Source organism: Macrotis lagotis, chromosome 6, assembly GCF_037893015.1.
Source record: "Macrotis lagotis isolate mMagLag1 chromosome 6, bilby.v1.9.chrom.fasta, whole genome shotgun sequence".
Taxonomy (NCBI): domain Eukaryota; kingdom Metazoa; phylum Chordata; class Mammalia; order Peramelemorphia; family Peramelidae; genus Macrotis; species Macrotis lagotis.
This window is the reverse complement of record NC_133663.1, coordinates 46,211,904-46,239,252: the sequence shown is the minus strand read 5'-3', so window position 1 is coordinate 46,239,252 and position 27,349 is coordinate 46,211,904. Positions and strand designations below refer to the sequence as shown.

Sequence of the window (27,349 nt, the reverse complement as noted above, 5' to 3'; positions counted from 1 at the left end):
CATATATGATGTACCAGTGCTAGAACCTTGTGGTGGAGACTATCCAAACTTATATCCAAAACTACATAGGAAGGCACAAGAGTAGCAGTTTGTGGGGCTGAAGCATAGTCACCATGGAAGAAGCCAGTCTGAGATGCTGGGAGAACAATGAGAAGAGCCTGCATGGTAAGCAGGAGGAGAGAGGCAGGATCTGGCCTCTTGCTCCCCTCCTGCCCTAGGGGACCTGGGGCAGGTGCCTTTCACTTCAGCCTCCTGGGCTCGTGTTGGGTAAGAAGAGTCTTTGTGATGGTCTCCTGGGAACCTTTATTCTACTGTCTCTTCTAGTCCCAAATGGACCTTAGAGGAGCAAAGTAAAGGAGCCATCAGCTTTGTTCTGAAAGACTAGGGTCTTCAGAAGAATAGTGCCTTCAGAAGGCACCTTTGTTCTGAAACAGCACTGCTGCTTGACTCCCTGCAGTTCAGAGGAGTTCAGGCCATTCTTGTGTTTTGGGGGGGTCGCTGTTGTGTTGATTGAGGGCCCACTATTCACCAAGCACTCTGCTTTGCTTGTGGTCTACAGTAAAGGCAAAAGACAGTCTTTTTGCTTTGAAGGAAGCTGGTCTAGGATGGGTGGGGGGCAGAATGCAAACATTTGTGTGCAAATAATATCTAGATAGAATAATTTAGAGATAATCAATAGGTGATTGGGAGAGGATTCTTGTAGAACGTGGAACTTCGATTGGTACTTGAAGGCATCCTAACAGGGAAGACAGGAGACAGAGATGGAGATGAAGATGAAGAGGGAGAGAATTCCAAGTGTGGGGAACATTCAGTGAAAATGTAGAGTGGTCATTGTATGTACAAGAAAGACCAGAGAATCTAGTGTCACTTGATTCCAGAATATGTGGAGAGGAGGAAGCTAGAAGAAGACTGCCAAGGTAGGAGAAGATCAGGTTTATTAAATACTTTCAAGGCCAAACTGAGAATTCTGTTTGATCCTAGAGATGATAATGAGCCATTGGTGTTAAAGAGGGATGATGCCTTCAGACCTGTGATTTAGAAATTAATGTGATCTCTGAATGGAAGATGGACTGGTATGGGAAGAGAATGAAAGTGTGGAGGCTAGTGAGCCAGGGTGTTGGAGAAGTCCAACAGCCTGTCCCAAGCAAGTTGCAGGGTTCTTGGAGAGAAGGAGAGGTTAGGAAGGCAGTAATAAGAGAATGAGGAGCCAAGAATGACAGTAATAGGGAATTCCTAGAAACAGAAGTTAGGAAGAGGCAAATGATAATATTTGAAATGTGTGGACCATAGGAAATCCAGTTTGAGATATCTAATCCAAAGTTGGAGATATGAGAAGGGAGGTTAGGGCTGGATAAGGACTTGGAGTCATCAGCATAGAAAAGATGATAATGTCAACAAGCGAAATAGTATGGGGAGAAGAGAGGAGGGCCCATGTGAGAATCTTGGAGATATCCACAGTGTGTTTCCTGGGTGAAGAGACAGGTAGGAGGGCAGTGAGTAGACAGTAGCACTACCAAAACATAGAGAGGAGAGATTATCAATAAGAACATGAGTGATCACCAGGCTCAGACATGGCAGGAAAAGTCAATGGTAACTTAGGAGAAAGCACTTTGAGTTGAATGATTAGGTCCAAGGGCAGACTTCAGAGTCTGTGAGACTAAAGGGACAGGAAGGAGAGGCTTTAACTGAGATGGCTTTCTCATGGAGTTTAACCACACAAAGGAGGAGAGCTTTGGAATGATTGCACACAGAGATAGCTTGATCTAGAGAGTCTTTATTCATTCATTATTCTTTTTATTTATTTGGGATGGGAGACACTTGGGTGTGTGTGTGTGTCTTTAGGAGTAAGAAGAGAAGGAGAGCAGACATGCCTGTGGGGCCTATAGAAGGGGAAACCTGGAGAAGATGAGATGGAGAGGGAGATCACTTGTACAGGTACAAAGAGAATGGGGACTTCATTAGGGGGAAGTGGTGACAGATGGCCTAAGAGGTGTGAGAGAAGAGCAGACTGAAGGTGTTGAGAGAAGAGTTGACTGAAGCATTGAGATAGACAACAAAATTAGCTGAGAGAGAAGTGAGTGAAGATGGAGCCAAGGGAGGTTTGAAGAGGAATGAAAAGATTTGAGAAAGTCTGGTAAGGCCCAGGGCCTCAGAGGGATGGGAAGGGATTGTCTTGCTGTCACATAGACTTACAGAGGATGGTTGGATGATTAAGCAGGGCCGGACCCTTTACAGTTGCTCTACAATCTTTTCTTATCCCCAGGAGAACGCTCTGAGCTCGATGCTGATCTTAGTTCCATTTCACAGTGGAAGTTAATAGAGATTAAGTAACTTGCCCAGAATCACAGAGTAAGGAAGTTTCTGAAGTTGGATATGAACCCAGATCTTCCTAATTCCCAGCTAAACACTTAATCCATGTGTAATCTCACTATCTCTAGTAGAAAGCGCATAATTTTGTGATTTTTCTCAATCTAGTCAGTAGCATGTGAGTAGGAGGGAAGATGTTGGGAATAACACAAGACTGAAGCTTGGTAGAGCAAGATCTTTGTTAGGATGGGGGGAAAACCCTAGAGTAAGGACAGATGTTAGGGAATAGAGACTGAACTCGTTGTGAATGGGGAGAACTGTCCTAGAGCTAAGTTAGTAACAGCTATCAGAATCTCTCCTGGGTGATAAATTTGCATTCAATGAACCCCAAAGAAGCCCACCAAGGAGGGCAGTAGTGGGGGAGCCTGGAAGTGATTCTGTGAAACAAGGAGTATTTCACTTCCCTCACCTCAACCAGTAATAGTGGGGAGGTGGGGTGGGGTGGGCAACTAGGGAAGTTGTGTTTTCGGTGGGTGGGGTGTCAGTGAGTCCAAGAAAAAGCAGGAAAGGAAGTGATTTAAGACAAACAAGTCTGTTAAAGAGCAGGCATTCCAGAGAGCACAAGTATTTGTGTGTGGTAACAAGGGATAAGACAGTGGCTAAAGGTTTCAGAGCAGTTCAGAAATGTAACCCAATTCTCCTCTTTGTATAGGTTTGTACTGTTCTTGTAACACTTCATATTTTATTCAAAGGGCATTCACAGAAATCTTTAAGTTCATTTTTCAGTGGAAGTGTAGTCTGATATGCAGGCATTCTATTAAGGCAGAATATTACTTCTCATCCACAGAGGATCTGCCCAACCTCCCTTTGGCACTCCTCTAGGTCTGTTTATATTTTAGAGGTAGTAATTCTGGAATATCAGAAATGGATGTTATTTTATCAGTGGAAATAATGTTAAAGAAGATGCATTAGCTTCTGCTTTTCAACTGCACCCAAAGAATCCAAAAAAAACTTCTTTCCATCTTGCAGCTGAAACTATGTGTTCTCTCTCTCCCTATTAGAATGTGAACTCTTGAGAGTAGGGATTATCTTGCTAATTTACTTGTTTGCTCCTCACTCAGCATCTTGTCCTGCAAAAGTTAAGTATATAGTATGCTTTTTCATTCATTCATTCATTCATTCATTCATTCATCCAGGAAGTTGGAGTGAAATTACAATCAGTGGATGATCTGCCCTTGCAAAAAAAATTACATTGAGTTGAAGTACTAATCCTAATAAATACATCATTTCCTATTAATCATTTACAAAGGTGTGATTTTCTGCTCATTGTCGTGATCGTGTTTATAGTAGAAACACCAAATTAGGTTAAAAGATGAACTTTAAAACTGAAATTATACCATTCCCTTGTTGATTGGTACTACTCACTTTGTCTTTATCTCCTGGTAATAGCAGGATAGATTTCTTTACTAAACATTCTTGACAATATAGAAAACCTGCTTACACAATATGTGATCATTCATCCTTCTGTTCAAGCTGTGCTCCTGGCTATTATGGATATGTTGAGATCTGTAATCTCTAAAGGTTTTATCTAACTTAACAATAGAGAAAGAAAAAGACCAAGAGAATAAAGAAAACCTGTTCTTCAGTCTGTCTTGAGACAACCTGTGATGAATGGATGGACAGATAAAATTTGAGATGAGACTGCTGGGGGACAGTGAGTTAGACCCAGATGGAGAGGAGGAGAGGTGCTTCTGGGAATTGATTTACAAAGTTCTTTTAAGATCACCAGACACCAGATAGAATGTAGATTTATATATATATATATAGGTCTCTTTTATGTATCTACTTGCTTTTCTTTTTAAGTATATATAACATCAACATGTAGCTTTCAAAATGGTCTGGACTCCTTTATGGCCCAGCGAGATGAGGGGGCCGACTCTGGGAAGGTTGGGGGGTGGATCAGCCTTTGAGTGTTGTCACTGGGTCAGGGGACAGTTTAGAGACTTATTGTCTTAGCTCCAAGTTGATTTCTAGAGTAATTGGACTGATCCACAATGCGCACTCTTGTTAGTGGACTTTTTGCTTATAGTTCCTGGGGCTAATTTTTATTTTTTTTTGTACAAATGATTTTTTTTATACATTACTAAAATATTCTTGTTTAAGAGTAAACATAATATCCACTCCCCCCCCCAAATAGAGACCCTCATGAGCAATAAAGAGGAAAAAATAAAAATTAAAAATAATAATAATAGGGGCAGCTAGGTGGCACAGGGGATGGAGCACCAACCCTGGAGTCAGGAGTACCTGAGCTCAAATCCGGCCCCAGACACCCAACAATCACTCAGCTGTGCGACCCTGGGCAAGCCACCCCAACCCCATTGCCCTGCAACCCCCCCAAAAACCCCAACCCCCCCCAAATAACATAATAAAATAATAATTATTATTATTAATAATAATAATAATAAATGTGCTTCAGTCTGTGTTCCAACACTATCAGCTCTGTCGTGGATGGATCACATCCATTACAAAAGCTGCTTCCATATTTTTCTATACTTGCCATTGCTGATCGTAACTCCCTCCATTCGTACTTCCCCACTACCATATACTATATTTTCTCTCTCCTTTGACTCTGTCTCTCTTCTTAAATGTGCTATAGGGAGTGGTGCAGCAGACTGATCACCAGCCCTGGGGTCAAGAGGCCCCGAGCCCACATACCACCTCAAAGGCCCAGTAACCAGCTGGCTGTGGACAGGCCATCCAATCCCAGCCCCTTGCAAGAAGTAAAAAAGAAAATGTGTTATATCTGATCTCTCCCTCACGGTCCACCCTCTCCTCTATCACTCACATCCCACCCTTCCCCTATCCCCCTTCTCTCCTTATTTTAGATGTCTATACCCCATTGAGTATATATGCTGTTTCCTCTCCAAGCCACCTCTGAGAGTGAAGGTTCCCTCATTCCCCCTCGCCTTCCCCCTTCCATATCATTGCAATAGCTCATTGTAAAATAATAAAAATCTTATTATATGAAACACTTAGCTTATTCCACCTATCCTTTCTCTTACTCCCAGTGCATTTCCCTTTTAGCCATTGACTCCATTTTTACAATATATATTATATCTTCAAATTCAGCTCTCTCCTGTGCTTCATCTATAAAAGCTCCTTCTATCTGCTTTATTAAGTGAGAAATTTCTAATGAGTATTATCAGTATCATTTTTCTTTGTAGGAATACATACAGTTGTCATCAAGTCCCTCATATTTTCCCCTTCTCCTCCACTCTCTATGCTTCACCTGAGTCCTGTATTTGAAGATCAAACCTTCTGTTCAGCTCTGGCCATTCCAAAAGGGATATTTGAAATTCCCCTGGTTCATTGAAAGTCCATCTTTTTCCCTGGAAGAGGGCATTCAGTTTTGCTGGGTAGTTGATTCTCGATTGCATTCTAAACTCTTTTGCCTTCCAGTATATTATATTCCAAGCCCTACGAGCTTCCAATGTAGTTGCTACTAATCCTATGTGATCCTGACTGCAGCTCCATGATAATTGAATTGTGTCCTTCTGGCTGCTTGTAATATTTTCTCTTTGACTTGGGATTTCTGGATTTCTTTGCTATAATATTCCTGGGGGTTGATTTTTTTGGGGGGGATCTCTTTCCAGGGAAGATAGGTGGATTTTCTCCAATTCTATTTTGCCTTCCGTTTCTAGGATATCTGGGCAATTTTCCTTTAGAAAGTCTTTAAAAATGAGGTCAAGGCTCTTTTCCTGATCATGACTTTCAGATATCCCAATAATTTTTAAATCTTTCCTGAATCTGTTTTCTATATCAGTTGTTTTTTCAATGAGATGTTTCACATTTTCTTCTAATTTTTCATTCTTTTGATTCTGAAGTATTGTTTCTTGACTTCTTGTAAGCCAGCAGCTTCCTTTAGTTCCATTCTTCCTTCTTTCTTTCTTTTTCTTTCTTTCTTTCTTTCTTTCTTTCTTTCTTTCTTTCTTTCTTTCTTTCTTTCTTCCTTTCTTCCTTTCTTCCTTTCTTCCTTTCTTCCTTTCTTCCTTTCTTCCTTTCTTCCTTCCTTCCTTTCTTCCTTTCTTCCTTTCCTTCCTTTCTTCCTTTCTTCCTTTCTTTCTTTCTTTCTTTCTTCCTTTCTTTCCTTCCTTTCCTTCCTTTCCTTCCTTTCCTTCCTTTCCTTTCTTTCTTGCCTAAGTGCCCTGTCCAAGGCCACACAGCTAGGTAATTATTGTGTCTGAGGCAGATCTGAACTCAGGCATTCCTGACTCCAGGGTTGGTGCTCTATCCACTTCCATTCTACTTTTGAAGGATTTGTTTTCCACAGAGAGCTTTCTTATCCTTTTTTCCATCTGGCCAATTCTGGTTTTTAAAGCATTCTTCTCCTCAATAACTTTTTAAAATATTTTATCCATTTGATTTATGCTGGTTTTTAATGTTATTTTCTTTAGCATTTTTTTGGATCTCCTTGACTAAGCTGCTGACTTCTTTTTCATGTTTTTCTTGCATCTCTCTCATTTCTTTTCCCAATTTATCTTCTGTTTCCCTTACTTGATTTTCAGAATCTTTTTTGAGCTCTGTCATAGCCTGAGCTCAATTTCCTTTTTTTGCAGTCTTTAGATGCAGGAGCTTGTACTTCTTCATCTTCAGATTGAGTATTTTGATCCTTCTTGGGATCATAGACAATGTATTTCTCAATGGTGTTCCTCTTTTTCCCTCTGTTTACTCATTTCCCCAGCCCGTGCCTGGTTTTGGGATGCTTCCCGAGCTTTTTAGTGTTATTGAGACCCCCGAGACACTCCCCCCCCCCCCAACGGATCTCAGTGTGTGAGGCTCTGTCTTCCCTCCTGGTCTGTGAATGACCACAAGTATACCCATTTGCCATGAGGCTGAGGTGGGGGGGGCCTAGACTGCGATCAGGATCTGAATGTGGTCAGAGCCCCAGAGTCCTGTTCCAGGTACAAAGGACAGACCTTGGAAGTTTCTCTCCACTCCTCTAACTTAGGTATGCTGAACCCTCAAGGCTCACTTGCCTGGGGGCACCTGCTTGCTGCCTCCACCTACTTCTATTTCCTGAATCTAGGCCAGCCACTCTGGTGGCTGAGTGCCCTGAGGGCTGGGCTTCATGCCCTTGTTCTGTCAAAGGACCCCCTACCCCCATCTTCCAAAGTTACCCCAGGGTGTAGGTCAGGAAACTGCCCGGGGCTGCCTTCTGGAGGCTGAAGTTCCTTCACTCTAGCAGACTGCCCTTCTAACCCCATGGAGCGGAGCCTTTCCCTATTTTCCAGGTTACCTTGGGCTGGAGAATTGCCTCACTTGGATCCCTCTGTGGGCTCTGTCTCTCGAAAAATAGTGCTTTATCCACCTAGCCGCCCTTATCTGTAGATTTTTAAGACACTTCTCTAAGTTTTTGTCTGATCCATTATTTACTATATCATCTGAGATTTTATTTTTTCTTTCTCTCCTCATTGACTCTATCAACCAACTTGAATTTAATTTTCCTCTTTACCCAGATAACTCCCAAATCTAAATATCCAGGTTTAGTCTCTTTTCTGAACTTCAGTGTAACATCAACAGCTATCATTTTATTTCAAACCAGTTATCCCTGGAGCAGCGAGGAACTCCCGAGTAGCATTGCCAGGGAACCACAGGTGGAACTTGAAATTCAATAAATCTAGTAGCTTTTTAGGGGTGAATTAATAATTTTTTTCAAATAAAGCCCTTAAATGTTATAAATATCAAAATGACCCTTGCCAGGAAAAAGATTCCCCATCCCTGTCCTTGAGTTACTTCAGTTTTTCTCTCCCAAACTTTAATTATTTGTGAAAGTTTCTCCATTTCTTCCAGTTTTAGTAATTTTGGCATTATCCTCAATTCCTCACTCTCCTTTAATAACCACACAGAACTATTCAGTTATTAAATCTTCTGTTTATCTAGACATCTTTAGAATCTGATTCCTTAGTTCAGACCCTTATCACCTGGCATCTAGATTATTCAAACAGCCTCCTAATTTGACCTCCCATCCCAAGACTGTCCATTTCCATACTACTGTCAAAGTGATTTTCCTTAAGCATAGATATGACCATATTACTCCTCCTCAATCAGTGATTTCCTTTTGTCTCTTAAATTCTGTATAAACCGTTTTGTTTAAGCTTTAAAGCCATTCATGATTTTGCATTTCTAGACTTTTTACTTTGTGCAACATTCTAACTTTCAATTCTTCGCATTAGTTAACCACCACGTCTCAACTCCTTTCCTTCCTCACCTTAGGATTCATCTTAGGAGTAGCTAGGTGGTGCAGTGGATAGAGTACTGACCCTAGAGTCAGGAGCGCCTAAGTTCAAAGCCTACCTTAGACACTTAATAATTACCTAGATGTGTGACCTTTGGCAAGTCACTTTAACCCCATTGCCTTAAATAAATAAAAATTTTAAAAATGTTTCATGTTAGAACTAACCTTTACCCAGATCTCTTTAACTGCTAGGATCCTTTCTCACAAAACAGCCTTGTATTTCACTGCTTTGTCTTTAGATTAATTTTTCCCATCTCCAGATAGATCCTTGTTATTTCCTTTGTCGAAATAGAAATTCTTTGTGAGTAGGGATTATTTCTTTAGTTTGTATCCACAATGCATAGGATTGAGGTGAGTGCTTACTAAGTCCATATTAGTACCTGTTGATTGATTTTGAAATAGTTGTCTTATAAATGTCTCAAACTCAAAGTCCAAAATAGAACTCTTTATCATTCATTTCCAGACCCACCCCTTTCCCAAGTTTCTTTCTATCAGGATTATCACTTATTTTTTCATTTGCTTAGATTTGTTCCCTGAGTCTTATCCTTGACTCTCTCTCACTCCATGTATCTGGATTTCTCTTACCAAGCAAACCCTAGTTCAGATCCTCTTTCCTTCTTTCTTACTTAGATTATTACAAACACTTTGTCCTTGGGCTCCCTGCCTCAAGTATTTTCCCTCTCCAGTCCAGCCTTTATACAGCTGTAAGTTTTTTTTTCAAATGTAACTCTGACTTTATCTTTCTTTTACTCAGTAAAACTCCTGATACCTCTAGTATCAAAGAGAAGCTGCTAATTCCCGTACCATCTTGGCCTCAATCTCTCTCTCTGTCCTAGCCTCCTACCCATTGTGGTCCAGCACAACTGATTTTCTTTCTATTCCTCCTGCTTGGTCTCTCTTCCAGGCCTCCCCACTTCACTGAATACTTCATGAACTTCAAGACACAATTTAGAAAGGTTTCAACCCTCTCTTTCTTACACCCATTCCCAAATGCTGTTCGCTAATGGTTTTGCATTTATTTAGTTTTCTTGGGTTTTTTCCTGCATATTCTTAATACATGTATATATCATTTCTCTTGATATCCTCCTTATAAATAGGAGTTGTGTAACTTTTATTTATTTCTCTCTCAACTAGCACAGTGAAAGGTTCTTATCTGTACACTTCATACATGCTTATTAATGATCCTTAATTGATGATTATTAATAATTGATGATATATCCTTAAGTAGCTATTGGTTTAGTCAAGGAGTATTAATTATGTGTTAAAATAGATTAATAATTATTATTGTCCCCAACCAGAGGAAGAAAAACAAAACAGACAAAAAAAAACACCCCTACTGAATTTGCTGAACACTTTATAAAAATTATCTCTTATGTATCTCTAATCCTAATTCCTCATGCCAAAAAATTGCTTATTTGTAATGATGTTTAACAAAATGTGTATGTAAAATGTTAACCTGACTGTTCCCAACTGACTGGAATGGAGTAGGAAGGGAGGGTGGAGAGAAACTTTGTAACTGGGAAATATGCATGTACAAATGGATGAAAATAAATAAAATATGAAAAAAAATAAGAAATCCTTACTCTGCTCCCAACCAATTTCATCTTTGACATTTTAAAGTTGCAAAGCACTTCATATCTTAAAATTCTTTTTTCTAATATGAAGTCTTTTAGACTGGAGTTCTTAACCTTAGAGCCTTGGATAAATTTCAGGAGGCCTGTGACCTTGGATAAGGAAAAAATTATATCTTTAGTTTCACTAATCTTTGATTTCTTTTGTAATTTTACTTAGTCAATCAGTTGATTAGGATTTATTAAAGATCTACCTTTTGCTTGACATACTGGTAAACACTGGGAATACCACGAGAAGTAGAACACAGCTCCTGTTCTCAAGGAGCTCACACTCTAATGTGAGAAAGAACAGGCAAATAACCCCTCCTTCAAGAGATGGACATAGGAGAAATTGTGTGTTTCAGAGAGAAGCTCAGATTAAAGAGGACCTGCAAGGGCTTCTGGTAGTAGCTGAAATCTAAGGTGAGACCTGAAGGAAGCCAAGAGATGGAGATGAGGAGGGGAAGGGTTTCAGGCAGGAATAATATTTGTGGGGAGATGGAGGCTGCTGAGGGAGTGCCGCGCCCCCCCCCCCCCCCCCCCCCCCCCGTGGGAATCTCATAGGAGAGAGAGGGGCTTATACAAGAGTTGTTTCACAGATAGAAAGGACAAGATTTGGCAACTCATTGAATATGGGAGGGGGCAAAAGAGTGAAGGGAGCAACTAAATGACTGTGGATAGAGGGACTGGACCTAGAATCGAGCAGACTCACTAGCTGAGTGACTCCTGAGCAAGTCACTTAACCTCTGTTTGCCTTAATCTGTGGGCTCACGAAGAATTGAAAGCAAGTTGAAGAATGCTGAAGAATTAGATCAAGAGTGTGAAGATGACACTGAGAAGTTTTGATTCTAGGTTACCGAGAGGTTGGTGACACAATAGTACTAGGAACATTAGGAAGAGGAGAGGGTTTCTTTTAATGAGTTATGTTTTGGACATATATTTTATTTTATACTTTTAAAAAATATTATTTTGAGAGGGAGTCCATGATACAGGAAGCTTCAGAAGCCCTGTTTTAGGGGAGGTCTTCTCACTCATTGTCTAGGGTTTGTAAGGTCTGATTGCCTATCATCTGGTACTGGAGTTATGCTCTTTTCCTGTTTAAATTCAGCATTAGTAAATAACTAATTCACTTAATATTGTGTAGATTGTTTCTATTTGATTTCTTGTTTCCTACTCTGATCCTATTTGTCTCACACTTGCATACATGCTACTTGCATACAAGCATGTATATATCGCTAATTGAATTTTTAATCTAGTTCTTCAAGGAGTCTTATTTTCCCCCCTAATATTATTTTTTTCTTTTTACCAACATAGAACATATTCATGAGTGAAATCTCAAAAACTAATCAATCACTTGATTAATCTTCTGGCAGTGAGGCCTTCCTGTATACATAGACTGCTACTCTCATGCCAAAGATTCAATTGTCAGCTTCATTCTGTATTAAAAAGCTTTTCCTACCTGAAAGAGTTCTCCATAACTTATGCAGCTCGGGCAAGACCTGAGAATTCACAAACACCTCTTAAGGTCTATAGATTATTACGTAGGATTACTATGGGAAGAGGGTAAATGAGTTTAGTGGAAGTTAATGGGAAGAGGTTGAATATTGATGTCTAGAAGTACTTTCATTGGGTTGATGTTTTCTCATGAAAATTACACTTTATAAAGTTCCCATAGATGATTTCATTGGTAATTCAGAACCTTGATAGATGATGAAACTGAATGTCAAGGACGTATGTGTGGCTATCCCTGGCCGTGAAGCATCAGAGGCAGACTCTGAGCCTGAAACTCATCTGACTGCATTAGGGATTTACAGAACGTGATTTTACAAATACTGATGGTTTGCAAATGTTGTTTTGTGTTTTTCTTTAGGGGCCATATTGTTTTGGTTCCGGAGTTTAGCCTTCCTCTAGAATACTACCTAATACCATTCCTCATCATTGTGGGCATATGTCTTATCTTGATTGTCATCTTCATGGTAGGTAATTTTAGATACTTTTTAAAATATCAGATCAAGGATTAGGAAAAAAACAGTATGATTATATAAATAACATGCCTAATAGTGCTGACCATATAACATTTCTGCAATGCACATTTAATATAAAATAAATAAATTTTAATATAAAATAAACGTAAAATATAAAATAAATTTATCAACCAGTCAGTTGTTGGTACTTGGAAGTTGGTGAAAAAAGGACCAAAACATGAACGATGAAGCCTGGACTATCTAGATGTGATAGTCACTTATTTGGTAGAAAGTATCATTGAACTTCCTCTGTGAGCTGATGAGGTCATTGAATGAGAGCGTAGAGAGAAAAGCAGCCAGAAACTTGGGGTTAATGTGACTGATGGTTGAGTAAGAGATTGTGAAGGAGCCATGGCAGCCATTAGACTGGTAGCGCAGGATACTGGGAGAGCGGGGTGATCGAGTCCCAGAAGGAGAGAAGGAGGTTTGAGAAGTTAGGGCGAGGAGAGAATGGGAAGACAAGGAGGACAAAACAGCCTTTTAAAATTTTGTTGTGAAAAGAAGGAGTTGGAGGTTGTTAGTGTCAGGTTAGGAGAGATTCATCTTTGTGGATAGGCTTCAAGTCAAGAGTCAAATAAATAGGGGAAAAATTAAAAATGACTGCCTAGGGGCAGCAGTGGATAGAGCACCAGCCCTGTATTCAGGAGGACATGAGTTCAATTTTGCCTCAGACACATTATTTAATAGCTAGCTGAGTGATGTTGGGCAAGTCACTTAACCCCAGTGCCTTACAAAAGCCAAAAAAAAGGAAGAAAGAAAGAAAAAAGGGCCTACCTAAAGGAGACTGGATTTAGAGAATGTGGAATCAATCTTTTGAAGATGAGAGAAGATATAAAAGGTACATGGTTGGCCTTAATGAGAAAGAAAGACAATCTCATATACAGAGGCCATAGCAAAGAAAGAGAGGTCAGGGAATAATGTCAAAGGAAAAATAATACAGAGAAAGGAAAGAAAGCTCATGGCAAATGGTCTCTTGTTTTTTTCCAGGAAAGCATTGAGTTTAAGTCTTCTGTTGCAGAGAAAGATTAGAGTGGAGACAGTTTTGAACAGATGGTAAAGAGAGTATGATCAGGGCAGCTAGTTGGCACAGTGGATAGAACACTGACCTTGGAGTCAGGAGGACCTGAGTTCAAATCCAGTCTCAGACACTTAATAATTACCTAGCTGTGTGGCCTTGGGCAAGCCACTTAACCCTATTTGCCTTGCAAAAACCTTTTTTAAAAGTATGATCAGGAATCAGGAAGGAGCTTTGGATCCCAGGTGAATGGACTTAGTTGTGATATACTATTAGGATTAAGTTGAAGAGTTATGAAACCATGGGCAATGATCAAGGAGGAAAGATTGAATAGCGAACCTTCTTTTCTACCACTGTCTTCTAAGAACACATGTTTTCAAAAGGAAAGAGTAACCCAGGAGACTTTAGTCCACTGTTTGATTCTGTTTTGTTCAGTTGTGAATGAACTAAGACACCCAGATAGTTAATCAGGAAAAGTTCTTTCTCTTTACTAATGTCACCTGGGCCGATCCACTGACTTAACTTCATGTTGCAGTTAAGAATTAGGTGGGGGTTATTTTTCTCTGCTCTTCTAGAGTCTTAATATTTTCAATAACTGTAGTGTCAGGAGGTGAGGATCTTTGGTATCTTTCATATGTTGCCAGTTTGATTAGCCGAGGCATCCCAATCACAACCCAAAGGTGTGAGTGTTTGTGCCAGGAATGCTTGGGTTTACTGTTTTGATCCTGGTCTTTGTTTTCCCTTGTACCTGTGTGTCTTAGATATGATGTCAAAGTTTTAGCTCTGTCAGTTTATTTTAATTGAATATCACTTAACAGTGTCCTAGGTCATTGAAGATTATATGATTTTTGATGAAAATGTTTATGAAGAAATGTTTATGTTAGCCATTGCATTGGTACAGATCAAGTTAGGTAGTATGCCTAACTAATAGTCAGCAACATAATGCTATCATTTTAAAAAATGAACAATTTTCCATGCTATGACCCAAAGGTTCATAGCAAATAGAATTCTACTGTAAATCCCTCATTATGCTCCATTACCTCCATTATTTTAGTTTTAATCTATAAATTGTACATTGTACAAATGTGCATTTATTTTGTGATACTTACATTTAAAATGTTTCTTAGTAAATTAAAATGTCGAGATTATTGAATATAAAATGCAAAGAACCATGACAAATTAATCACTAATGTAATTTAATCATCTTATAAATTTCAACTTTTATTTGTAACCACTGTTAAGAAAACTAAAAAAATTAATGAATAAAAATAAATTTATTATAGTTATATTACAAAAATAGGTTTCTGTTTGTATTTAATAATACTTTTGCATCCTCTTTTTGGCAATTTTAGATCACAAAATTTGTTCAGGACAGACATAGAGCTAGAAGGAATCGACTTCGTAAAGATCAACTTAAGAAACTCCCTATACATAAATTCAAGAAAGGCAAGTGAATGTTTTCTGTTTCCCAAATGGTTGTCTTTAAGGTTTAAATACATTGGAATCTCACTGTGATGCTATCATTTTGGTTCATTCCCCTTCAGCCTCCTTTTAGGGAATATGATATTTTGACATGGACTTTTGAATACCATTGGGCTTTGTCTAAGAGTCTCATTTTATTCCAGATTCCATCTGGTAACAAACAGTATACTGAGGTTCCGGTTTAGAATCATACTAGCTAAATTCTTTTGACTAAAGTATTTTAGTGTGGATTTTCTGAATCAAATTGATGAAAAATTTTGAAAGAATGTGGCACTATTAGGCAACCTCTCCTGTGGTAATAATTTTTAAATTTATGGTATACTTTTTATTAGGTTTTATTTTAGAAATATTGATCATTTGGTAGATTGTTGCATCTTAACCATTCTAGCACTCCTATAGATTCTGTTTACATAATCTCAACTCCCAATTCCATTGGTTGGTCAGGTTCTTAGTTACTCATCTTTCCTTAGGATTCTATGAATCCGTTGCTTTTACAAAAGGCTATTGGAAAAAGTATAGCAAAATTCAAAGTACCAATATTTTCCCCCCAACTGGGACACGCTCTTCCCTTCACCACCTCGGTTCCTAGGACAGGGGTATCCAAACTGAAAATGACTGCTCCCAGTATTTGCCTCATCATGTCATTGTGAAATCAGTCACAGTAGATGGATCGGATCAGTCCTCTGTGGTGGCGTGGCTTCCCTTCTGAGTTTGAGGATACTGATCATCTTTCAGGTGTGTGGCAATCTGGGGCCATCTTTGCTTGGGATTCCCAACAGTGGACTGGAGGCTCCCAACCTCCCAACACCCCCCCCCCCCCAAGTTCTCAGGTTTTCAGCCTGGGCCTTTCCATCTATGATGCCCATTCATTCAAAATCAGGAAAGAATAGATTTAGCAGGGAAAAACCCCACTAACTATGGTTGTTAGATAACCATGGGGGTGGGGAGGTGGGGAACCTAACCAGAAAATAAGCCCTAGCATGACTTTTTCCCGGATGCTTGTAATATAAATCCTACCCCCCAAAATGAGCTCCAGTTAAGATCATTAGCCAGATGGACACATTTAATTACAGCCATTACAGGCTGCGATGGACATATTGAATTATAAAATAACATTAATATATAAATAAATAATATTGACATTAATGTTTAAAACAAATGATAATATAAATGTATTTGTAAATATCCAAGTTGGTGCCCTTGGATGAGGGGTAAATGCCTTTGTAAAGAGATTGCTGAATGAGCAAAAGGATAAAATTTGAAGGGGTTTGAGGCATTTGTGTTCACACATACAGTTAAAAGGAAGAGGGTCTGTGTGATGCTGCCACTTATTTTGTGAGGTGGCCAAAGAGGTCTATTCCTCTGGGATTTGACTGGCACTCACTCAACTAAAGATGTGAAGAACTTCAGTGAAGAAAAAAATAGATCAAATTAAAGATTCCAGCAAGAATGACTGCCTGGCTCCAGACATTCCCTGAAAAAAAAAAGCCCTAACGCATCTTTTGGAAGCAAAATTAATATAAAACCCAGTTTTACTTTCAGGGAAATGCTGTACCTCTCCCCTATAGAGGTTACCTCAGTCACCACCAGAAAAGAGAGAGCTTGATTTTGTTTGTGACTTTTACATGCATACTGTTTCTGCCTCAGCCAAGTAAAAGACTTTGATAAGTGGGTAGAAAGTAGTCAAAAAATATCTGAATATGTTCTGAAACACAGAGCAAGGCCCTCTGCTCTCCCTTCTGGCAAGCAGGGTGACCACAGCCAGATGTGGATTGGGAGTAGGCAGGGAAAACTGTATATACTCTAAGGACCAGTTCTCCCTCATCAGACTAGTTATGTGTGATGCAAAATGTTTTAAGAGGCTTGATTAGCCAGAAGTAGAAATGGAAAAGGTTACATAAAGAAAATAAATGGGTATCTTGTTGTTGGCATTTTCTAGGGTGGTAACAGCACCAGATAGTTTGGCGGAATCTATTTTGGAAAACTTAGCAGAACAAATTTATCTTGGCTAAAGTGTTTATAATTAGTTTAGTTGGAAATAAAATCATTATTGGGAGGTATAGTAGGAAGAGATTGGGCAAAGAGGGGCAATGGGAGGCTTAGAGAAGAGAAGACCTGGCACACCTTTAGAGATCTGAGGCTGGTTTAGGAGAAGGTTTGCTTTGCTGCAGTGAGGATCAGGCACATGAGGTCCAGGATAACTGTCCAGCTCTGCTCAGAAGCATGTGAATTAAAGCAGGAGCAGTTGATGGTTGGAGTAATCCGTGACTGAAGGTTAGCAAGGCTTGAAGAACTGGTTAACCAAGGGGTTGAGATTGGGAAGAGAAGAGAAATTATTGGTGTGCTTGTCAGTACTATAAAGAATAGGTTTGGGGAGAAGTAAGGCAATATAAAGACTGATAGGAAATGAAGATGAGAGAAAGAAATTGAAGAGCTCTGGATTATAGAAATGAATGATGATAGGATCAAAGTATAACCATCTCTCCTCAAGGTGATCATACCAAGGAGATTGTGTGGTCTGACAGGTAGGAGAATCAGAAATTAGGGCCTTGGAAGTTAAGGTTGTTTCTCTTAGTGTCAGAAGTAATAGAGGGTCCAGAGGGAGGGCTGCCGACTTTCAAACCAATGGCTACCTTCCCTGAGGCAGACTGACCAGCTCCACCACACCTGCTCCAGAGAACACCTGAGATTTGGGCCTTTCAGAGTTGATAGGGGGCAAAGGTGAGGGAGTGAAGTAAGGTAGTAGAGAAGTCCAAGAAGCCCCAAGTAATGAAGCTTAGGGGAGAGATGAAGAGATGGAAGTTTGGGGATTTCATGTCTCTGGGGATTTTGTGTCTCCACTTTTCTATCAGAGGGGCAGAGGCATGGCAGGAGGTGCCAGAATGATGAAATGTGTCCAATAATGAGCTCCCTGGGCCACCAAGGAGAAGTCAGTGACTTCTACCCCCGACTGCACACCCACCATCAACAGGAAGAGGCCACCAGCAAAATCACAAATGCCAACTGGCTCATGTGACCAGAGAAGGGATAGAGACATCCGGAACCAGCACTAGTAGAATGTCCTCAGTTGCAGATAAGCCCATAACAAGGCCCTTGGGGAGCAGCTTCAACCAGGGCAGATAAGACCTGCACCAGAACTCTGTTGCAGTGCTCCAACAAGGACAGCCCTTGGGGCTTTATATAATAGGGAGGAAGAAGAAAGGAGATCCCTTCAGAATAGGACTGTCTCCAAAGGGCATTGAGGGAGTTCAGTAAGAAAAACAGTGGACACTGGGGAGTGGATGAGTTCAGTACTGAGAGTATTAATAGGGGAAAGAGAGAGAGAGAGAAAGAGAGAGAGAGAGAGAGAGAAACTAGCATAGAAAGAAGGGATGGAATGGAGTATTTCTTAGAATGGGGTCCATGCAAATAAGAGTATACAAATGTGAGCTTCATCTTCTTGGACAGAAGCAGTTGTAGTGCCTTGGGGTAGAGATAGGAGCGAACAGGTCAGGAAGGGAGGACCATACCTTGAGGGAAGTTTATGAGTAGAGCAAACTTTTTGTGGAGAAGATCTAGGCTGTGTTTAGGAATTGAATAAATAAATAATTTTCTCTTCTCTTTGGGAATATAGAAGTAAAAGATCTAAAACTTTCTATCTAAAATATCATTCTTTGATATCTAATAATCTGTTTCCTTCTTCATCCACAAAATAACCACTCGAGACCAGGCTCTTCGCACTTCTCTTCTGGACAAAAATTTAAAAATATTTTTTAAAAATCACTTTTTTTCTTTCTTCTATTTTAAAAGACATCTTTATATTAACTGCATTTCCAAGAATATCCCCACTGACTCAGAGCTGTTCTTTTTGACAGAATTACAGAAGAAAAACAAAGCAATTCCACAAAATTAACCAATACATCAATTGAATGTGATCATATATAGTCTATACTTAACCCACACCCTCCCTTCCCTTCTTCGCTGAAGGAAGGGAAGTATATTTTTCTCATTTCTTCTTCAGGGACAAGCAATGACACTTAAAATTAGATGGAATTTAGTTTCAGTTTTTTCTTCCCATTTACTTTTAGTTACTCCATATAGTCTTCCAGAATCTGCTTTTATTTGGTTTTCTATTAATTCTAAAGGTATTCTAATGCTTCTATATTTTTAAAAATTTTACTTTTTAGCTGAATTTAATGAATACCAATAAAAGAATATTTCTACATATATGTATACATGCATGTGTAAATATACATATATATACACACATTCAGAATAGGATAAAAATATAATGAGATACTATTTTCTTTAAAATATGTAAGTAGTAAATGCTACTTTTAAAGTTATATTTCTTTGAATTTCCTTTTCTTTCCTTTTGTCACTAAAAAAAAATCATTCACTACCCCTTTCTTTCCTTCATTTTTATCAATTCAGTTAGATGAGAATGAGGTTCCAAGTGTCTGTTCCTCCTCTCTCTCTCTCCCCCCTCCCCATCTTCTTTATGGTTTGTATAGGCTTTAACTTGTATATTTCTCTTCCCCTCCTGATAGGTTCAGAACGGAAACACATCATTTCTTCCTATTGGAATAGAACATCTTATCCATGATTAGTACCTTATGATTGTTCACTCATGTTTACTTTTTAAATGTTTCTTTTGGCTTTGTTTCATTCAGACTTCAAAATATTTGATCTTTTCTTTGGGAATGCTTAGAGATCCTTCCCCCCCCCCCCCCCCCCCCCACTGATTCTTTGTCTTCTGGAATATCAAATCCAAGTTCTTTGCTACTCTTCAGAGGTTGGCTGTTAAATCTTACCTGACTGTGGCTCCTTGGTACTTGAATCTTTTCTTTCTCATTGTTTGCATTACTTTTTTTTCTTTGACCAGGAAACTCTGGATATAAGTAGTAAATGAAACTATGTTTCAGGAATTTTTATTTTCAAGTTTATTTCAAGAGATGACTGGTGGATTCTATTTCCACTTTGCCCCCTCATTCCGAGATGTCTGGGTAGTTTTATGGTTTCTTGAAATAATGATGGTTAGGTCCCCCCTCCCCCGCCCCCATTTTCCAAATCAATTTTTTTAAAATGAGCTTTTGTTTATTCTAATTCTCAGGAAGATTTTTTTTTAAAATAGGGTTTTATACTTATGCCATGCTAATTCCTTTTCTAATTCTTCTACAATTCTGATTAAATTTGTTCCCAAACTGCATTGTTCTTTGAGGCTGTGTAGATGCTTTGATGTCATTCTCTTCTTATAAGTTTGCATCTTGAGTGTCTCTGTCACATAATTTCTCATTATGCTGGGGTTCTTTTTTTTTCTTTCTTTCATTTTTCCAGGATTCTCCTGTAATATTTGGGGACCCTGTCTAAACTGAGTTTGCATCCTCTTAGGTCCTTCTGCCACTTTCTTGGGGTATTTGAGCATTGTCTTATTCTAGGATCCCTGGAACAATCCACATTGTGAACTTGCAAACTTAAATATGATCCATGGCCATGTCTGAGCCCTGATCTACTCTTGCATTCTTTCTAGAAGTACCTGTTCTGAGTTAGGTCTGAGCAGCCTTCCTGTGGTTGGACATTTGGTTGGACTGCTATGAGACTAAACCACTATTGGCCATTTGGAAAGTTTTGCTAGCTCAGAGTGATGGAGTGGGTAAGATTCCTGCCTGGTAATTCCTCTACAGACTTCAGACTGGGACCCTTTTCTTCTGGGGTCAGAGTTTCACAGATGCTGCTAGTTTCCGAACTTAATTTTGTTTCTTGGTTTTCCATTATACAGGTTAGGGCCCATAACCACTTCTCAGTCTATAGCCTCAGGTCCCCTTTCTCAGTCCAGGTTGGAGCAATGACCAGGAACTGGGTACATTCTTTTTTTTTCTTTAAATGTATTTTTTAGTTAAATATTTTCATTTTTAAAATTTTGAATTTCATTTCTCCCCTATTCCATGAAAAAGAAGACAAGCTGTATTATACATGAGGTCATGTAAGGCATGAAATATTGACCGTATGGCACAAGAAAATACATAAAAAAGACAAAAAGATAAAGTTTTGAAAGTATGCATCAATCTGTACAGTTCTCTAGAACTGTACATACAGGCACTTTTTTCTTTTTCTTGGATCTCTTTGGGATATAAACCTAGCAGTGGTATTGCTAGATCAAAGAATCTGCACAGTTTAATAGCCCATCAGGCAAAGTTCCTAACTTTTCCTTCAGAAAGGTTGGATGGGTTAGTTTACAGTTCAACCCTACAGGGTCATTTTTTTTATCACCCCCTACAAGTTTTCTCATTTTCCTTTTCAGATATTTTAGCCCGTCTGACTAATAGGTATGAGGTTATATCTCAAAGTTATTTTAATATGCATTTCTCTAATAAATAGTGATTTAGAGAACTTTTTCATATGACTATTGATGGCTTTGATTTATTCTTCTGAAAACTGCCTTTTCATATTTTTGAGTGTTTTTATCAGGTGAAGAATAGTTCTTATTTTTATAAATTTGGCTCAGTTCCCTTTATATTTTTAGATTATAAATATTCAGAGAAACTTGCTGTTAAAACTTTTCCAGGTTTCATTTTCCATGGATCTGTCAGGTACATTTTACTGTGTTTTCCTAATTTAATTATATCACCCTTTAATATCTAAATCATTTATCCATTTTGACTTCATCTTTGTGTATGGTATGAAATGTTGATCTATGCCTCATTTCTGCCAAACTGCATTCTAATTTTCCCAGAAATTTTTATCAAGTAGTGAGTTCTTACCCAAAAAAGCAAATTGGGAACATTCTGCAAAATGTCAGACCCCTTGAGGTTAGATCTGGAATTTCTTCTTTTCTCTTACTGCATCGCCTCTTTCTTCATCAGAATGTTCTGTTAAGCCTTTCCCTGGCTAGAACCATTCCCTAGTGTCCAAAGGTGTTTTGTCTGTCTGCTTTTGATGACCTTGGCTAGAAAATTAAGTTGTTGTGAATTATTTTTTAATTTCCCGATCAAGAATCAGTTTGATGCATTTTCTAGAACTATATGGAATAGTTGTGTGGTGGATTTCAGTCTTCTGTTACTACCCACTGTTTCTTATTTTTAGCTTTATAAACTGTAGAGACATAGTAATATGAGAAAACAATTTATTTTAAAATTTGAGTATTCTTTGAAGAAATGTAGAGCATTCTCCTTATCTTTTGTATTCATAAATTAGAAGAGAATGCAATGGTAGCAGAACTCTCCTTTTCCTAGATAAAGAATTTAGACTTTTAGACTAACTAAGATGTTTAAAATTATCAGAAAAGGTAATGTTAAAACCAGGCAGATTGTTACCAGTGAGTTAGGGTGATAGAACTATGGCTTGTAATGGTAAAATGTGGTTTGGAGGGCAGTAAGTACTTTGAATATAGGAATATATATATAATTTATAATAATAATTCACAACTTAATTTTCCAGCCAAGGTCATCAAGGTGTTATTTTCTTCAGGGAGTTTTTTTTTTATCTCTTTTTCCAGCTGGACAATTCTGCTTTTTAAGGTATTCTTCTCATTTGCCTTTTGTTTTGCCTTTTCCATTAGGCCTAAATTGGTTTTTAACATATTATTTTATTCAGTATTTTTTTGTATCTTTCACCAAGCTTTTGATTTAGTTTTCATGATTTTTCTGCATTACTCTCATTTCTCCTCCAAATTTTTCCTCCACCTCCCCCTAATTGCTTTTCAGAGTCTTTTTTTTTTTGAGCTCATCCATAGTCTGGGTTCATTTTTTATTTCCCTTGGAGGTTTTGGGTATGGAAGCTTCAATTTTGTCAACATCTGAGTGTGTTTTGATCTTCCATGGGACTAAAGTAATTCTCTATGGTCAGATTCTTCTTTTTCTGTTGTTTTCTCATTTCCTCAGCACAAAACTAATTTCCAGCACTTCCAAGGCTTTGGGGTTTTGTGTTTTGTTTTGTTTTTTGGCGGGGGGGGGGCACCCCACTGGAACCTTTATTTTCCTCCAAGGTCTTATGCTCTCTCATCTGTGCTTTCCCTCTGCCCTGGAGCTGTAAGGAGGGGTCCTGCTCTGCTGCTTATTATGGAAGCTCAAACTGCAACCTGTATCTGTGGGCAAACAGCAGAGTCCTAAATGGAGGGAGAGCAAAGAGATTTCTGCTATCTCCCCTGACCCCCCCTTACCATCTGTGGGCTTTGCTCTGGAGGTGCAGGCTGGTTTTTCCAGATTCCCACTGCACGTTGTAGCCTGTGCTCCCTCACTCAACACTCATTCTGGTGTAGCAGAATTCTTTCCCTGCCCCTTCAGGCTGTTCCAGGGCTCTGCTGCGACTGGGGCTTTTTCCAATTCCCTGTCCTGGTGAAACACACCTTTCCTGCAGAACTTCTAAGTTATCTTGGACTGGGAAAATATATCACTCAGTCTTTCTGTGGGTTCTGCCCCTCTAAATTTTGGCTAGAATCATAATTTGACAGCTTTTGGAGTTTGGGGGGGAAGGAGTTCCCCAGGAAATGCTGCCTTCACATGGACATCTTGGCTGTGCCCCCCCCCCCCCCCCCACACACACACACATTAGAGACTGTTGCAAGTCGGATGTTGGGGAGTGAGAATCTGCAGTACAACTCTTTTTTTTTTAGGTTTTTGTAAGGCAAATGGGGTTAAAGTGGCTTGCCCAAGGCCACACAGCTAGGTAATTATTAAGTGTCTGAGACTGGATTTGAACCCAGGTACTCCTGACTCCAGGGGCCGGTGCTTTATCCACTACGCCACCTCGCCACCCCAGTACAACTCTTAAATACAGAGTTTGAAGTTTTACATACATGTGTGTGCGTGTACACATACATATAGATGTACACTCATTCCTACACATACCCATTTATTTAGCTCTGTACCTGTCCGATCATATTCCAAATACTTCCTGAAGAGCAGGAACATAGTTTGTATTTTTAAATGGTGCAATTCCATAATGATAAGTAGAATCAACTAGATCATAATGTCATCTTATTTACATCTGCTTATTACACTTTACACCTGTGAGTTGTATGTTGTTTTTTTCCCCCAAATAAAAGCACAACTTTTAAGACTATGGCTAACCACAACAGTTTGAAGCACTGGTCTTCTTTTTCTATTCATTTTAGTATTTCATTTTTTTAAACTAATTTTTCTTTCATTAAGTTTCAAGCTTTTTATTTAAGAGTTGTATTGCAGACCCTAACTCCCCACAACAGCTGGCTTTTAATAATCTCTAATATGTGACATCCAGATTTATTAAATAAAAAGATATTCACAGGGTTCTTTATATGTTAAAATAGATTTAAATTGTTATAACTTGTTTTAAAACTTAATTCAGTTTAAGAATACATTAGGTTATGAGTCACTCTAGAATTGATTAATTTTTCCAGTTCTAATTTTTTCAGTATACCTGAATTTTAAGTCATATTTTAAGTCATATTTTATTCTATATGTGTGAAGTGCAATATATTTCTTCACCCTACTTATGGATTTAATTATTTTATCATTGAAACACTGCATTATATTTATATCATAGAGCATTCACACTTAATACTTTTTATTTAATAGAAATATTTAGGGGATGGCTAGGTAGTGTTTAGGGGCAGCTAGGTGGCGCAGAATAGAGCACCAGCCCTGGAGTTCAAATCCAGCCTCAGACACTTAATAATTACCTGTCTAGCTGTGTGGCCCTGGGCAAGCCACTTAACCTCATATGCTTTGCAAAAACCTAAAAGAAAATATTTAGTAATAATTTAACAAGTAAATATCCCTGAAGATCAGTAATATTAGTTTTGTTATCTTTATATTCCTTGTGCCTGAGAACATAGGTGTTTAATATTCAAGAAGCACCTAAATAATCTTCTTTCTCAAGATGGAGTCTTCACAGGCATCAAGTTTATAGTTCTTTCACCCAGATTTTTTTGTGTTTTCAGTTTTGTCGATTTTAAGACACCATCTTTAGCCAGCTATGGCTCTGTTGAGGCTGGAGAGTCGGCCTTCTTCCCTTCTTCTTTCTGGGTGAGTGAGGCACTTGACTGATGGTAGCATGCAGGTCCCAACAAAACCACTTCGACTTCATGTCTTAGGCTTTCTAGCTCCTCTTCGTGTGGATTTAGGATGGGTATTTAATCATATTTATCTTCTTTGTTCACACTGGGGAATGTCATGGAGCAGCAAATGGTTCCCCAGAGTGGTAATTATATACTTTAGTCTTAAATGAGTTCATTAAGGATGTCTTTTGTTTTCAAGGAGATCTCTGGTAGTAAAATTAGGGAGAACCCATGAAATCCATAGCACTTACTGATTAACTAATAATCTTACTGAATGGCTAGCTCTAGGTAAAGGAGGTCAAAGGATAGCCCCTGGAGTTCTAAGGACATTCATTTGTCTCATTCCTGGCATCACTCTTACATAGTATTTCTAAGTTGGAGTTGTTTAAAAGAGTAAAATATGGAAATTATAAAAAGTTTTCTCTACAAAGTAGATCTCACAGCCTACTGTGGAAGTATCAAGTAAAACAAAAGGCTAAATTCTCATCTACCTTGGTGTACTTTGGGGCTGTATTTCATCTGAAGTGTATAAAGTATTTGATAATGACTGATTAGAAAATGAACAGATGCAGTTTATTTAGACATTGTGGAGATGTAGCATTATCTCTGTAGGGGGTTAACATATGGCCTCACATAGAGCTATCTTTCCCCAATGTGACATATGTATTGAAACCTAAGGTGATTTTTTTGCTTAATGTTAAAGCATAACTCTTAAAATCTGTACTGTTTTGTGCCTGAATTTTCACCTTTATAAATAACAGTGATTAATTTTCTAAGGTGATTCACTATTTCAAATTCAAAATGTGAGTTATATTGTAATTGTTTACTTATTTACCAAAAAAAAGAACAAACAAAATAAACTAAGTCAAACTTCTTTATGTGACTTGGCTAAAATTGGAAATGAATAATTAAGACATAAAACAAAACACAAAACAAAATAAACATGCATATGTGTAGTACATAGAAGTGGGAACTCTCCAATTATTTATCAATATGCCTTTCCCCTCAGATTGTATAGTAACATTTATATGTGTATTATCATGGGATGAGAAACATAGAATCCACTTTATTAACTTTGGAAGGTACCACAGAGATTTTACAGAAACTGAGGCCTTCACAGTTTAAATGACTTGTCTAGTTAGCAAACATGCATTTATTTATTATTTTTGTTATTACATTCCAGTCACTATGCTGTTAGAGTCACAGAGGAAGGCAAATTATGATTCCCTTCCCTGAAGGACCTCCAAGGGACAACATGAAATAATTATGTAATAATATTGTATATTGTATAGAAGTGGAAGGGTGATCATTTCAGAGGGAGGGAGCTAAAAGTAGTAAAGGGAACAGAGAAAGGCCTCCTGTAGAAAGTAGGGTTTGGCTGAGTTTGGAAGGACAAAGCCAAGAGGTAGAGATGAGGGAAGGCTGTATTATAGGGCTAAAAGGCACTATCTCAGGAGATGGGGTGTCCTATCTGAGGGACAGCAAGAAATGAGTAAACTGCAAGAAGACTGGAAAAATTGGAAGGCTAGACTCTGCAGAGCTTGTGTGTGAGAGAGAGAAACACAGTTAGGGTCAAAGTTGAGCAATAGGAAGATCATGGTGGCAGCAAGTGTATGTTGGATTGGTGGGGGCAGAGACTTTGGGGCAAGGGGACAAAGAACTAGAAAGGTCTTGTCCAGATTTGAAGTGTTACAGGAATGCTTGCATCAGGATTATAGTTTTGTAAATGAAGAGAAAGGAATATAAATGAAGATGTTTTGAAGATAGAAATGACAAGATGGGATAACAGATTTTGTTGGTGAAAGTGAGGAATTTAAAATGGTGCTGAAGGTGTGAGCCTGAGTGATTGGGAAGATAGAGGGGACTCACCCTAACAATACTAAGGAAGCTGGAAAGAGGAAGGTTTGTGGGGAAAAATAATGAGTTCTTTTTTGAACATGTTGAGTTTGAAATGTATTTTGATATCCATTTTGAGTTGTTTTAAGAATTAGTTGATGATGTGAGATTTATGTTAGGACTAGATAAAATTTATGTGAGTATAATGGTTTAGAGATAATAACCAAAACTGAAATTAAGTCAGATAATATAGAATGAGACTCAGTTTTGTTGGACACCTACAGTCAGCAGGTTAGCTCATTGGGAACTTTAGAGAGAGTGATTTCAATTAAGTAATGAAGTCAGAAAATAGATTAACCTTTTTGTGTGTCCTTGAACCTCTTGGACAATCTGGTGAAGCACTTGGACACATTTTCAGAAACTTCAGCTCACATTATAAAATACTTAGAATTAAAAAGAAAAGCATTTGTCTGAAATAGTTTTTTAAAAAATTAACAATTTCACAGATTTCATGTTTAAAAACCTCAGTTGTAGAGGTTTTTGGAGGGGGGGTCAATGGAGGCAAAATGTGTTGGGCAGACATGAATAAGTCAGTAGGCAGTAGGAAAATTTTGGAGATTAATGATAGCTCCTGCAAGTTTTACATTTGCTTTGCAAAAGATAAAGGTCATCTAGCAGAGATATATGAATGAATGAGGAGTTAGTGAGGGCTAGCCATAAGAGGGATGCAAAGGAAGCATGCTAGATGAATGGTTTTAGTTTTTT

The 27,349-nt window shown here is 38.5% G+C and overlaps 1 protein-coding gene across 4 annotated transcripts in view; it reads left to right on the top strand.

Moving 5' to 3' along the window:
- RNF13 (ring finger protein 13) overlaps window positions 1-27,349 on the top strand; it is an 81,842-nt gene that overhangs the window by 40,186 nt on the left and 14,307 nt on the right. For all 4 annotated transcript variants that reach the window (XM_074191084.1, XM_074191083.1, XM_074191082.1 and 1 more), the window contains 2 exons: window positions 12,083-12,188; window positions 14,604-14,697. In XM_074191084.1, the coding sequence (XP_074047185.1) occupies window positions 12,083-12,188; window positions 14,604-14,697 (200 nt within the window). The remainder of the gene's footprint in view (window positions 1-12,082; window positions 12,189-14,603; window positions 14,698-27,349) is intronic.